Source organism: Sceloporus occidentalis, unplaced genomic scaffold (genome assembly GCF_023333645.1).
Source record: "Sceloporus occidentalis isolate IW3139 unplaced genomic scaffold, rSceOcc1.0.p SCAF_101, whole genome shotgun sequence".
NCBI classification, from domain to species: Eukaryota; Metazoa; Chordata; class Lepidosauria; order Squamata; family Phrynosomatidae; genus Sceloporus; species Sceloporus occidentalis.
Window position 1 is genome coordinate 3,257,080 of NW_028317081.1, and position 13,241 is coordinate 3,270,320.

Genomic DNA, 13,241 nt, shown 5'->3' on the forward strand with positions numbered 1-13,241 from the left:
CCACGGGAAAGCATAGGGGGCCGGATTCACAATGGCAGCGGCATGGCAGGTCTCTACGAGAGGTGTGTGTGTATAGTGTCACAGTGTGTGTTTTTCTATATGTATAGTGTTAGCCTGTGTGTGTATATTAGATAGTGTGTGCATTGTATAAACATGTATTGTTGGTGTGTATGGTGTTTTGTTACAGTATGGCATTAGCATTAGTGTGTGTTTCAGCAATAAAGCATGTATTAGTGTATAGCGTGAGCATATGAATGTAGAATGTCAGCATGTGTTACCGTAAGGTGTGTTTTAGGTTATTGCCCCAATAAAAACATGATTGGGGAAGAAAAAAAGGTTGGTTCCTAAATCTCAACTAAATTTATCAACCCCTGCTTTAACCCCTTAAAGACAGAGCTGTTTAATGTACCCTTCGTGACAATGGCTGTTTTAACACTTTTGCGGTACTTGTTTAGCTGTAGTTTTCTTCTCTCCCATTTAGTGTACCCACACAAGTATATATATATATCTCCTTTTTTTATTTTATTTTAAGACAAGGGATTTATTATTTATCCTTTCATTATTTTGATCATCTAATTTACTATAAAAACAAAAAACAATGTGGTGAAAAACTGAAAACAAATGGGACTTTCTGACTTATTTGAAAAATCTTTTATTTCCCTACGAAAGCCAATTTAAAAAAAAACAAAAAAAAAAAAACTCCTTTTACCTCTTTTTGTGCACAAATTCCAATACCAGCTGTTAATGTTTGTGGTAGTATTTTTTGTGGGTTTTTTTTCCCCTCAGACACTTCAGGTATATTTAATATGCTGCATGCCGACGCCCTGGGGAGCGATCAGAGCCCCTGCTGCAGGGGGAAGAAAGCAATCTGATCGCTTTCTAAACCTGTTTAACCTCATGACATACCAGGCACGTCAATTGTCATCAAGGTGTTTAGGTAAAGAGGGTCTGCTTCTCGCAAGTAAATTTCATTCTATGCCTTCTGTTAACCATATTAATAGCCAATTCATAACCACAATTACATTCTTAAACCACTGCCTTCCTGAGAAGCACAAGCAGCAAATGTCTAGAAAACTACACAGCTCTCACCTGTTTTCAGAGTCTATATGAAATATATTATTGATATTTATATACGGTAATTATCCGGAACTGGCCCAACACACACAATATAATATTCACCTGTGTAAATGGGTTCTCTTACAGGTCAGAGGTAAAGCTTTCGGTAAAACCGAACCAGCGCCTTCTCTGAAATGCTCCGGTTCGCCTGGGGTTTCACTGCCAGTTGGAGTATCATCATCTCTTGGCTCACTTTCAGACGATCTGTTCAGAAAACGTAGGGCCACAGACATGGGATAATAAAACTCCGCCGGGCAGCACGACACTGAGAACCGCTGGACCAGCCAACTGTACCGGAAGCCATGCTTTGCAAAGCGCAAGTCATCCATAACTTGGATCACAGAAGAAGAATACTTTGAGCCGCTCCTTCCTTTACTGGAAGAGATTTTATTTCCGGTTGCATGAATTCGCTCTCCATATCTCAATGGGTAGGGTAACAGATCTTGACTTTGGGATTCAGGGTTTAGTGCTGGGGTTTTGCAGCTTAGTTGGCACAAGAACTCCACGAGGAATTCTTTTTTCAAAGCAGACATGTATAAATTGGCATTTCCATCCAAAGAAGAAACCTTTACACCGCCACCCTCCAGACCTCCGACAAACTCTTTATCCTCCAGACGGGGCCACGTTACTCCAGAAATCTCAGACAGAAGACTCTGGGGTGAAAAAAAGAGAAAGACCTCATAATTCCCGGATCACTGGGAGGGTATTGAATTGGCTCCTGTTCAAACTACAAAAAGCATTAGCTGTCCAACTCGCAAAACAGACACAGTAAGGGTTACAGACTAGAAGGTTGTGAAGCAGCGGGGTCGATTTACCGAGAAGTGTTAATTTCAGGAAAGCAGGTGAGCAGCAGATTATATCATGTAATAGTTCTTTAAGCGCAGAAACACCATGTTGTAGATCACATCTGGCCTTGATGGTGTAATCAGTTGCCCTCTCCAGGCCGCCATGCTTCAGGATACAACATCTCCCAGAGCGTTCCCATTACAGACTCAAAGTGAACTACGGAAGCTGTGCCGTCTTGGACCAGTCCTTCATATCGCTAGTTGGCTAGAGATTACTGATCTCCCTTTTAACCCGTACGTTAAACAGAGGTGCTATAGGGAGCCTGACTGCCCAAGAGGGCAATTGGCTTCTTGTTTTGAGGCAGAGTGGCCAGAATATGCCGCTGATCACAGACAAGACAAAGCACCAATGCGGCCCGGATTTCCTATAGATTTTAAAGCATATTATAGCGCATGGCAGCTTGATTGGGATTGAGTTCCGCTGCCCCAAGAGCCTACGCCGCCCTGTGATGTTTTACACATACATTTGCCATTTCAACGTGCAGAATACTTACTACTGTTTTCTCTGGAGGTAAAATACTTAAAGGGATAAAGGGACAGCCGGAAAATGTATTTCGGAAGTCAAGGACCTGGAGCACCCTGTCCTAAAAGAGTAGAAACAAAAGCAGATTGAGACATGCACACCAAATCTCAAAACCAGAAGACAGAGGTGCACGGGGCAAACGGAGTAACCAGCAGCAGCCCACAAACGCAGAACCTTTTGAACGGCAGTGTATGTATTATAATATACACACACACACACACACACACACATTCATTCACACACAAACTTCCAGCTTCAGGATTTCTGCTGGTAACTAAGCAGTGGCTTCCATATAACTAGAAATGTCCATTATCGTTGGAACTTCACATATTAACGTATAAACCGAGTTATTAATCACACTGTTCTGTGTTCTTAAAGTAACAGAGCGTTTAGATGAAAAACATGGACTTTATTATTTTTACCCCACGCAGATAACATGCCCAGAAACGTTCTACCTCCAGTCCCTCATCCCTTTCTCGGGTCCTTGTCATAAACCGGTAGGCATTTGGGGCCGCAGGGTCATACACTGCTCCGGCAGGAGGGTTCAGGATGGGGCCCCAGGAATAAACGTAACATCACTTCGTGCAAGTTATTCTATAGACACGGCACTACGAACTCCCCGGGGATGAGCGAAGGAAACAGGGCAGGCTTCAACGCACGGAATATACTCGCCCACCCACCCCATGGCCCAGGCCCCTCACCAGGCAGCTGCTTGTGGCAAACTCAGTACGGTGCCGGCTTCTGTGAGGCGTCTGAAGCGGGTGCGCCCGGGGCTCAGAGGTCTCATAAACAAACTCCGTCCCACAGGGTGACAGCAGCAGCCGGACCCCATCCTCATACAGCGCTTCGGCCGACTCATCCGAGTACAGCAGCGCGTATCGCAGCGCAGCCATCTACACGCCAACCGACAACGCTGACGTCAGAGCGCTTCAAACAAACCGGTCACCAGCAGGCACCGCCCCTCTCATCAATGATTTGCTTAGGATAGCTGTGCGCCACTCCTGTAGAACCCTCATTGGACATGACGTACTGTTGCCTAGGGGACGGGATATCGCCTATGTTTAGTTACGGCTAGGTTTCGTTACAGGGCCCTGTATTTATGCGAGGCTTCTACGTCTGGAGGCACTCATTGGGTCAAATAATTACCGGATACAAGTATTCAGAAATATCGCACCCGGGAGGCTTTACTAAATCTATTGCCTTAGGGGGTGTGCGACTAAAATTAAAACATCGGTTTTTTTGTTTGTTTTTTAACTTTATTTAACATCCTCCATATTAAATAAAGTTTTTTGTTTACTTTATTTATCATGGAGGATTTTAAATAAAGTTAAAACAAAGAAAAAAACGATGTTTTAACTTAAGACGATTTACGATAGACGCGCGCTGATCGCGGTACCTCCGCACACAGTGTGATAGTTTAACAAAATCCGTTATGTCTCTAGTTTTCACAACCCGTAAAAAAAAAAAAAGACATTTTACCGGTGAGCATCGTCCTCTCTCCGCTTATACACTTAACACAAACCCGGTAATAAACACACAACAGCCGGGAATTCATAAAACTATTTATTACACAAAAGTACACATCACAATCTTTAATAAAGTTTTAACTCTTTATCTGCCTCGTGGGAGATTGTTTTTTTGCTTTTCAGCAGGCTGATCTCCAGCAACGCTCATGTCTTATGATGTCATAGTTCTGACACACAGACGCTCCTGCACACAGACACAGTGACAGCTCTCTGTAACACACACACACTATTCATCTTCCAGAGAAAACATATATGTAGCTCTCTCTAACACATGTATTACTGATCTTTTGGCAAAACACAGATATTAACAATCACACCAATAACACGCAGCTCCTCAAATACGGAGACATACAGAGGAAGAGCGTAGCGGATGCCGAAAAACCTAAAACGACTGAAAACATCCTGATTTGGCCAACAAATGGGTAAAAGCCTAATAATAACTCTAGCCTTTTTTTTTCTCAGGTTCAGGGAGTGTTAGGTAAGAATACCTTTTGCTTGTTTCCGGTGGGCCAATTTAAATTCAGAAACGAAATTTGTTGTCAGAAGCCCACATTTCCTCTCACGCACCCTCTCTCATTGTAATGTTAAAATCGGTTGTATTTTTATCCAGTATCCCGATTAGTTGAGAGGAAATCACCTTATTTTCCACATTGGAACACTTTCCTGAACCAGAATTTTAATATATTGCTTAAGACTAAAGAGTTGAAACCGTATCTAGCATCGAGGCATTAGTTTTATCAGGACGCCATACAAAGTGAGTACATTTTTAATACTAGCGATATCCAGCTATATATGGGGCCATCTGTCACATCTCTAGTTTGTATTTTTGGGTAATGAGAGCATGGACCAACCTGCTAGCATTATAATATTTTATATCACGCTTTTCTACCTAATAAAATACATTTAGAGAACGCTGTTTGTAATAGTTTTAATCAGGGTTTAGAAACAAGAGATCATCTGAATAAGATATGTCAATTATGGGAGAATATTGGCTTTAATAGAATTTATTTTTCCTCACCGTTAATCTCCAGCGTTTTCCACTCTTTCAGATTTTAATTAAGTAGGAAGTTATCCTCCACCACTTATTTAACATATTTATTCCTAGGTGTTTAATGTCATCTTTAGCCCGGGTAAAAACAAAGTTTGTTTATCAATTTGCATTTCACATGGTTTGGAATGTTTTTCTAAATGGAGCTTGTATTCTGAAAATATGGCGTATTCGTTTATAGCTTTCACTATTTCTTATACCGAGATCTCCAGATTTTCCTTGGCGATTAGTATATCATCGGCATAAAGGCTCCCCGTGTGCAGTAGTGAAGCATTTAATGCTTGGGTTTTCTCTATTCGAGACGGCCAAGGGTCCCAATGAGACAATATATAAGAGTGGTGATGAGGAGAAACCTGTTCCCGTTACTGTAGCAGTAGCGATAGTATATAAAGCCTATAGCGTCTATCATTCTAGCATTAAATCCAAAGGTTTCTAGAGATTTTAAGAAGAGATTCCATCTGAATCTGTCAAAGGCTGAAGTCTAATGTGTCTAATACTCTTCTATTATTCACCGACACCTACTTGGTTTGCAGGAATCAATGACTGAACTATAATTTTCATCCCATTTTTATCTTTAAAATATTCCTCGGTGAAGTATTGATAGGAGATTGTACAGAGTTTGCTAAAATTTTCAAAAATGTAACACAATTTTATCAGGGTTCATAACTTTTTTATCAATATCTATAATTTTAGTGACTAACCTCTTTGCTGTTTTCTTTTTGAAGTTTATTTGTGATTAATTTATTGACCTTATTCCCTTTATAGCAACACTTGCTTTTAGAAAATGTCAGTGTGATGGTGCTAGATAAATCAAAAATAATAATACACATTATACAGTGCCGAAGAATATGATGATCAAATATAAATCAATAATAATAATAACACATTGTACAATGCAGCGGTATATGATGGCGCTATATAAATCAATACTAATAATGATAACACATTGTACAGCGCTGCGGAATATGTTGGCGCTATATTAATCAAAAATAATAACACATTTTACAGTGCTGCAGAATAGGATGGCACTATATGAATAATAATAACACACATTGTACAGAGTTGTGGAATATGATGGTGCTATATCACTATTAATAATAACACATTCTACAGCGCTGCAGAGTAGGATGAAGATATAAAAGAAATAATAATAACACGCATTGTACAGCGCTACGGAATTTGATGGCGATATATCAATAATAATAACGCACATTATACAGCACTGCGGAATATGATGGCACTATATAAATCAATACTAATAACACACATTATACAGCACTGCAGAATATGGTGACTTTATATAAATAATAATAATAATAGTAACCGATATTGTACAAGGTAAGGTAGGTGACAGAATCCAAGGAGTCGCCGGGTCTGGGGCACAGGAATCAAGGTAGGTGAACAGAGTCCAAGGAGTCGGCGCACAGGAATCATGGTAGGTGAGCAGAGTCCAAGGAGTTGGCACACAGGAATCAAGTTAGGTGACAGAATCCAAGGAGTCTGCGGGTCTGGCACCCAGGAATCAAGGTAGGTGTTACGTTTGCAAAGGTGTGGAAACCAGGATGCAGGAAACAAACGGACCTGTCTCTTCTTAGTCAGATACTCCAGGTTTAGGAGCAGAGAAGTAAACGAGGTCAGGAATCAAGCCGAGGTCGGTACCAGGTATCAGGCAGAGAATGGTCAAAACAAGCCGGGTCAGGAGCTGAGAGGTTAACGTGGTCAGGAATCAAGCCAAGGTCGGTAACAGGCAGCAGGCAGAGAATGGTCAAAACAAGCCGGGTCAGGAGCTGAGAGGTTAACGTGGTCAGGAATCAAGCCAAGGTCGGTAACAGGCAGCAGGCAGAGAATGGTCAAAACAAGCCGGGTCAGGAGCTGAGAGGGTAACGTGGTCAGAATACAAGCCAAGGTCGGTAACAGGAATCAACATAGACAGGTAAACACCAGGTAGATACAGCAGCTAGTTGTAAAAACAACTGAGCACTGAACTGGTGTCAGTGCTCTGCTTTTAAACCTGCCGCCCTTCCAGATCCCGCCCCCAACTATGATGACGTCCAATGTACGTGTTTCTCCTCCATAGGGGTAGAGGATTGACAGGGGGGCGTGTCCTGTGACACCGTAGGTGTCCATCACTGTGCGGCGGTTCATTCTTGTGAACCGCCGCGGAAGAGGACCCTGTGCCGCTGGATCGTCCCGGGAGGGGTAAGTACCGAGTACCCGCCACTCGGGGGTACTCGGGAGATGCACTCCGCACCGGAGCTCGATGCCACGAGCACCCGGGCGACGCGTCCCGGACGGGGCTGTGACGCCGCGGGTACTCGGGCGACGCACTCCGCACGGGAGCGCGACGCGGTGAGTCCCCCCGGACCGTACTCCGGCCGTGATCGTGACAGTAGGTGAACAGAGTCCAAGGAGTCGGCGCACAAGAATCATGGTAGGTGAGCAGAGTCCAAGGAGTTGGCACACAGGAATCAAGTTAGGTGACAGAATCCAAGGAGTCTGCGGGTCTGGTGCCCAGGAATCAAGGTAGGTGAGCAGAGTCCAAGGAGTCAGTGGGTCTGACACAGAGGAAACAATATAGGTGAGCAGAGTCCAAGGAGTCGACGCACAGGAATCAAGGTAGGTGAGCAGAGTCCAAGGAGTTGGCACACAGGAATCAGGGTAGGTGAGCAGAGTCCAAGGAGTCGGCTGGTCTGGAGCACAGGAATCAAGGTAGGTGAGCAGAGTCCAAGGAGTTGGTGGGTCTGGCGCACAGGAATCAAGTTAGGTGACAGAATTCAAGGAGTCGGCGTGTCTGGCGCACAGGAATCAAGGTAGGTGAGCAGAGTCCAAGGAGTCGACGCACAGGAATCAAGGTAGGTGAGCAGAGTCCAAGGAGTCGGCGCACAGGAATCATGGTAGGTGAGAAGAGTCCAAGGAGTCGGTGCACAGGAATCATGGTAGGTGAGAAGAATCCAAAGAGTTGGCACACAGGAATCAAGGTAGGTGACAGAATCCAAGGAGTCGGCGGGTCTGGCGCCCAGGAATCAAGGTAGGTGAGCGGAGTCCAAGGAGTCGACGCACAGGAATCAAGGTAGGTGAGCAGAATCCAAGGAGTCGGCGCACAGGAATCATGGTAGGTGAGCAGAGTCCAAGGAGTCCGCTGCTCTTGAGCACAGGAATCAAGGTAAGTGAGCAGAATCCAAGGAGTTGATGTGTCTGGTGCACAGGAAACAAGGTAGTCGAGCAGAGTCCAAGGGTCTGGCGCACAGGAATCAAGGTAGGTGAGCAGAGTCCAAGGAGTCGGCGGGTCTGGCGCAGATGAAACAATGTAGGTGAGCAGAGTCCTAGGAGTCGACGCACAGGAATCAAGGTAGGTAAGCAGAGTCCAAGGAGTCGGCACACAGGAATCAAGGTAAGTGACAGAATCCAAGGAGTCGGCGGGTCTGGCATCCAGGAATCAAGGTAGGTGAGCAGAGTCCAAGGAGTCAGTGGGTCTGACGCAGAGGAAACAATATAGGTGAGCAGAGTCCAAGGAGTCGATGCACAGGAATCAAGGTAGGTGAGCAGAGTCCAAGGAGTATGCGCACAGGAATCATGGTAGGTGAGCAAAGTCCAAGGAGCTGGCACACAGGAATCAAGGTAGGTGAGCAGAGTCCAAGGAGTCGGCGGGCCTGGCGCACAGAGTCCAAGGAGTCGGCGCAAAGGAATAAAGGTATGTGACAGAATCCAAGTAGTCGGCAGGTCTGGCGCCCAGGAATCAAGGTAGGTGAGCAGAGTCCAAGGACTCGGCAGGTCTGGCGCCCAGGAATCAAGGTAGGTGAGCAGAGTCCAAGGAGTCAGTGGGTCTGACGCAGAGGAAACAATGTAGGTGAGCAGAGTCCAAGGAGTCGACGCACAGGAATCATGGTAGGTGAGCAGAGTCCAAGGAGTTGGCACACAGGAATCAAGGTAGGTGAGCAGAGTCCAAGGAGTCGGCTGGTCCGGAGCACAGGAATCAAGGTAAGTGAGCAGAATCCAAGGAGTTGACATGTCTGGTGCACAGGAAACAAGGTAGTCGAGCAGAGTCCAAGGGTCTGGCGCACAGGAATCAAGGTAGGTGAGCAGAGTCCAAGGAGTCGGCGGGTCTGGCGCAGATGAAACAATGTAGGTGAGCAGAGTCCTAGGAGTCGACGCACAGGAATCAAGGTAGGTAAGCAGAGTCCAAGGAGTCAGCGCACAGGAATCAAGGTAGGTGAGCAGAGTCCAAGTAGTCGGTGGGTCTGGCGCACAGGAATCAAGTTTGGTGACAGAATCCAAGGAGTCGGCGGGTCTGGCGCACAGGAATCAAGGTAGGTGAGCAGAGTCCAAGGAGTCGGCGCACAGGAATCAAGGTAGGTGAGAAGAGTCCAAGGAGTCGGCATGTCTGGCGCACAGGAATCAAGGTAGGTGAGCAGAATCCAAGGAGTCGACGCACAGGAATTAAGGTAGGTGAGCAGAATCCTAGGAGTCGGCGGGTCTGGCGCACTGGAATCAAGGTAGGTGAGCAGAGTCCAAGGAGTTGGCGGGCCTGGCGCAGAGGAAACAATGTAGGTGAGCAGAGTCCAAGGAGTCGGCGCAAAGGAATAAAGGTATGTGACAGAATCCAAGTAGTCGGCAGGTCTGGCGCCCAGGAATCAAGGTAGGTGAGCAGAGTCCAAGGAGTCAGTGGGTCTGACGCAGAGGAAACAATGTAGGTGAGCAGAGTCCAAGGAGTCGACGCACAGGAATCAAGGTAGGTAAGCAGAGTCCAAGGAGTCGGTGGGTCTGGAGCACAGGAATCAAGGTAAGTGAGCAGAATCCAAGGAGTTGACGTGTCTGGTACACAGGAAACAAGGTAGTCAAGCAGAGTCCAAGGAGTCGAGGCACAGGAATTAAGGTAGGTGAGCAGAGTCCAAGGAGTCGGTGGGTCTGGCGCACAGGAATCAAGTTAGGTGAAAGAATCCAAGGAGTCGGCGGGTCTGGCGCACAGGAATCAAGGTAGGTGAGCAGAGTCCAAGGAGTCGACGCACAGGAATCAAGGTAGGTAAGCAGAGTCCAAGGAGTCAGCGCACAGTAATAAAGGTAGGTGAGCAGAGTCCAAGGAGTCGGCGCACAGGAATCATGGTAGGTGAGCAGAGTCCAAGGAGTTGGCACACAGGAATCAAGGTAGGTGACAGAATCCAAGGATTCGGCGGGTCTGGCGCCCAGGAATCAAGGTAGGTGAGCAGAGTCGAAGGAGTCAGTGGGTCTGACGCAGAGGAAACAATGTAGGTGAGCAGAGTCCAAGGAGTCGACGCACAGGAATCAAGGTAGGTAAGCAGAGTCCAAGGAGTCAGCGCACAGGAATCAAGGTAGATGAGCAGAGTCCAAGGAGTCGGCGCACAGGAATCATGGTAGGTGAGCAGAGTCCAAGGAGTTGGCACACAGGAATCAAGGTAGGTGAGCAGAGTCCAAGGAGTCAGTGGGTCTGACGCAGAGGAAACAATAAAGGTGAGCAGAGTCCAAGGAGTCGACGCACAGGAATCAAGGTAGGTGAGCAGAGTCCAAGGAGTCAGTGGGTCTGACGCAGAGGAAACAATGTAGGTGAGCAGAGTCCAAGGAGTCGACGCACAGGAATCAAGGTAGGTAAGCAGAGTCCAAGGAGTCAGCGCACAGGAATCAAGGTAGGTGAGCAGAGTCCAAGGAGTCGGCGCACAGGAATCATGGTAGGTGAGCAGAGTCCAAGGAGTTGGCACACAGGAATCAAGGTAGTCGACAGAGTCCAAGGGTCTGGCACACAGGAATCAAGGTAGGTGAGCAGAGTCCAAGGAATCGGCGGGTCTGGCGCAGAGGAAACAATATAGGTGAGCAGAGTCCTAGGAGTCGATGCACAGGAATCAAGGTAGGTAAGCAGAGTCCAAGGAGTTGGCACACAGGAATCAAGGTAGGTGAGCAGAGTCCAAGGAGTCAGTGGGTCTGACGCAGAGGAAACAATAAAGGTGAGCAGAGTCCAAGGAGTCGACGCACAGGAATCAAGGTAGGTGAGCAGAGTCCAAGGAGTCGGTGGGTCTGGAGCACAGGAATCAAGGTAAGTGAGCAGAATCCAAGGAGTTGACGTGTCTGGTACACAGGAAACAAGGTAGTCAAGCAGAGTCCAAGGAGTCGAGGCGCAGGAATCAAGTTTGGTGACAGAATCCAAGGAGTCGGCGGGTCTGGCGCACAGGAATCAAGGTAGGTGAGCAGAGTTCAAGGAGTCGACGCGCAGGAATCAAGGTAGGTAAGCAGAGTCCAAGGAGTCAGCGCACAGTAATAAAGGTAGGTGAGCAGAGTCCAAGGAGTCGGCGCACAGGAATCATGGTAGGTGAGCAGAGTCCAAGGAGTTGGCACACAGGAATCAAGGTAGGTGACAGAATCCAAGGATTCGGCGGGTCTGGCGCCCAGGAATCAAGGTAGGTGAGCAGAGTCAAAGGAGTCAGTGGGTCTGACGCAGAGGAAACAATGTAGGTGAGCAGAGTCGACGCACAGGAATCAAGGTAGGTAAGCAGAGTCCAAGGAGTCAGCGCACAGGAATCAAGGTAGATGAGAAGAGTCCAAGGAGTCGGCGCACAGGAATCATGGTAGGTGAGCAGAGTCCAAGAAGTTGGCACACAGGAATCAAGGTAGGTGAGAAGAGTCCAAGGAGTCGGCGGGCTTGGCGCACAGGAATCAAGGTAGGTGAGCAGAGTCCAAGGACTCGGCTGGTCTGGAGCACAGAAATCAAGGTAAGTGAGCATAATCCAAGGAGTTGACGTGTCTGGTGCACAGGAAACAAGGTAGTCAAGCAGAGTCCAAGGGTCTGGCGCACAGGAATCAAGGTAAGTGAGCAGAGTCCAAGGAGTCGGTGGGCTTGGCGCACAGGATTTAAATTAGGTGAGCAGAGTCCAAGGAGTTGGCGGGCCTGGCGCACAGAGTCCAAGGAGTCGGCGCAAAGGAATAAAGGTATGTGACAGAATCCAAGTAGTCGGCAGGTCTGGCGCCCAGGAATCAAGGTAGGTGAGCAGAGTCCAAGGAGTCAGTGGGTCTGACGCAGAGGAAACAATGTAGGTGAGCAGAGTCCAAGGAGTCGACGCACCGGAATCAAGGTAGGTAAGCAGAGTCCAAGGAGTCAGCGCACAGGAATCAAGGTAGGTGAGCAGAGTCCAAGGAGTCGGCGCACAGGAATCATGGTAGGTGAGCAGAGTCCAAGGAGTTGGCACACAGGAATCAAGGTAGTCGACTAGAGTCCAAGGGTCTGGCGCACAGGAATCAAGGTAGGTGAGCAGAGTCCAAGGAGTCGGCGGGTCTGGCGCAGAGGAAACAATATAGGTGAGCAGAGTCCTAGGAGTCGACGCACAGGAATCAAGGTAGGTAAGCAGAGTCCAAGGAGTTGGCACACAGGAATCAAGGTAGGTGAGCAGAGTCCAAGGAGTCAGTGGGTCTGACGCAAAGGAAACAATAAAGGTGAGCAGAGTCCAAGGAGTCGACGCAGAGGAATCAAGGTAGGTGAGCAGAGTCCAAGGAGTCAGTGGGTCTGACGCAGAGGAAACAATGTAGGTGAGCAGAGTCCAAGGAGTCGACGCACAGGAATCAAGGTAGGTAAGCAGAGTCCAAGGAGTCAGCGCACAAGAATCAAGGTAGGTGAGCAGAGTCCAAGGAGTCGGCGCACAGAAATCATGGTAGGTGAGCAGAGTCCAAGGAGTTGGCACACAGGAATCAAGGTAGTCGAGCAGAGTCCAAGGGTCTGGCGCACAGGAATCAAGGTAGGTGAGCAGAGTCCAAGGAGTCGGCGGGTCTGGCGCAGAGGAAACAATAAAGGTGAGCAGAGTCCAAGGAGTCGACGCACAGGAATCAAGGTAGGTGAGCAGAGTCCAAGGACTTGGTGGGTCTGGAGCACAGGAATCAAGGTAAGTGAGCAGATTCCAAGGAGTTGAGGTTTCTGGTACACAGGAAACAAGGTAGTCAAGCAGAGTCCAAGGAGTCGACGCACAGGAATTAAGGTAGGTGAGCAGAGTCCAAGGAGTCGGTGGGTCTGGCGCACAGGAATCAAGTTAGGTGAAAGAATCCAAGGAGTCGGCGGGTCTGGCGCACAGGAATCAAGGTAGGTGAGCAGAGTCCAAGGAGTCAGTGGGTCTGACGCAGAGGAAACAATAAAGGTGAGCAGAGTCCAAGGAGTCGACGCACAGGAATCAAGGTAGGTGAGCAGAGTCCAA

General features: G+C 47.6%; 2 protein-coding genes across 2 annotated transcripts in view; both read right to left on the reverse strand.

Annotated features, from left to right (window-relative positions):
• LOC149283995 (polyadenylate-binding protein-interacting protein 1-like) overlaps positions 1–3,377 on the reverse strand; it is a 38,523-nt gene extending 35,146 nt beyond the window's left edge. The window contains exons 1-2 of the mRNA XM_089497315.1: positions 3,186–3,377; positions 1,706–1,769 (exon numbers count right to left, since the gene is read on the reverse strand). Coding sequence (XP_089353441.1) covers positions 1,706–1,769; positions 3,186–3,377 — 256 coding nt within the window. The remainder of the gene's footprint in view (positions 1–1,705; positions 1,770–3,185) is intronic.
• Positions 3,378–3,426: 49 nt separating this feature from the next.
• The window catches only part of LOC149283996 (polyadenylate-binding protein-interacting protein 1-like), a 31,851-nt gene continuing 22,036 nt past the window's right edge, over positions 3,427–13,241 (reverse strand). Inside the window, exon 8 of the mRNA XM_089497316.1 lies at positions 3,427–3,520. Coding sequence (XP_089353442.1) covers positions 3,427–3,520 — 94 coding nt within the window. The remainder of the gene's footprint in view (positions 3,521–13,241) is intronic.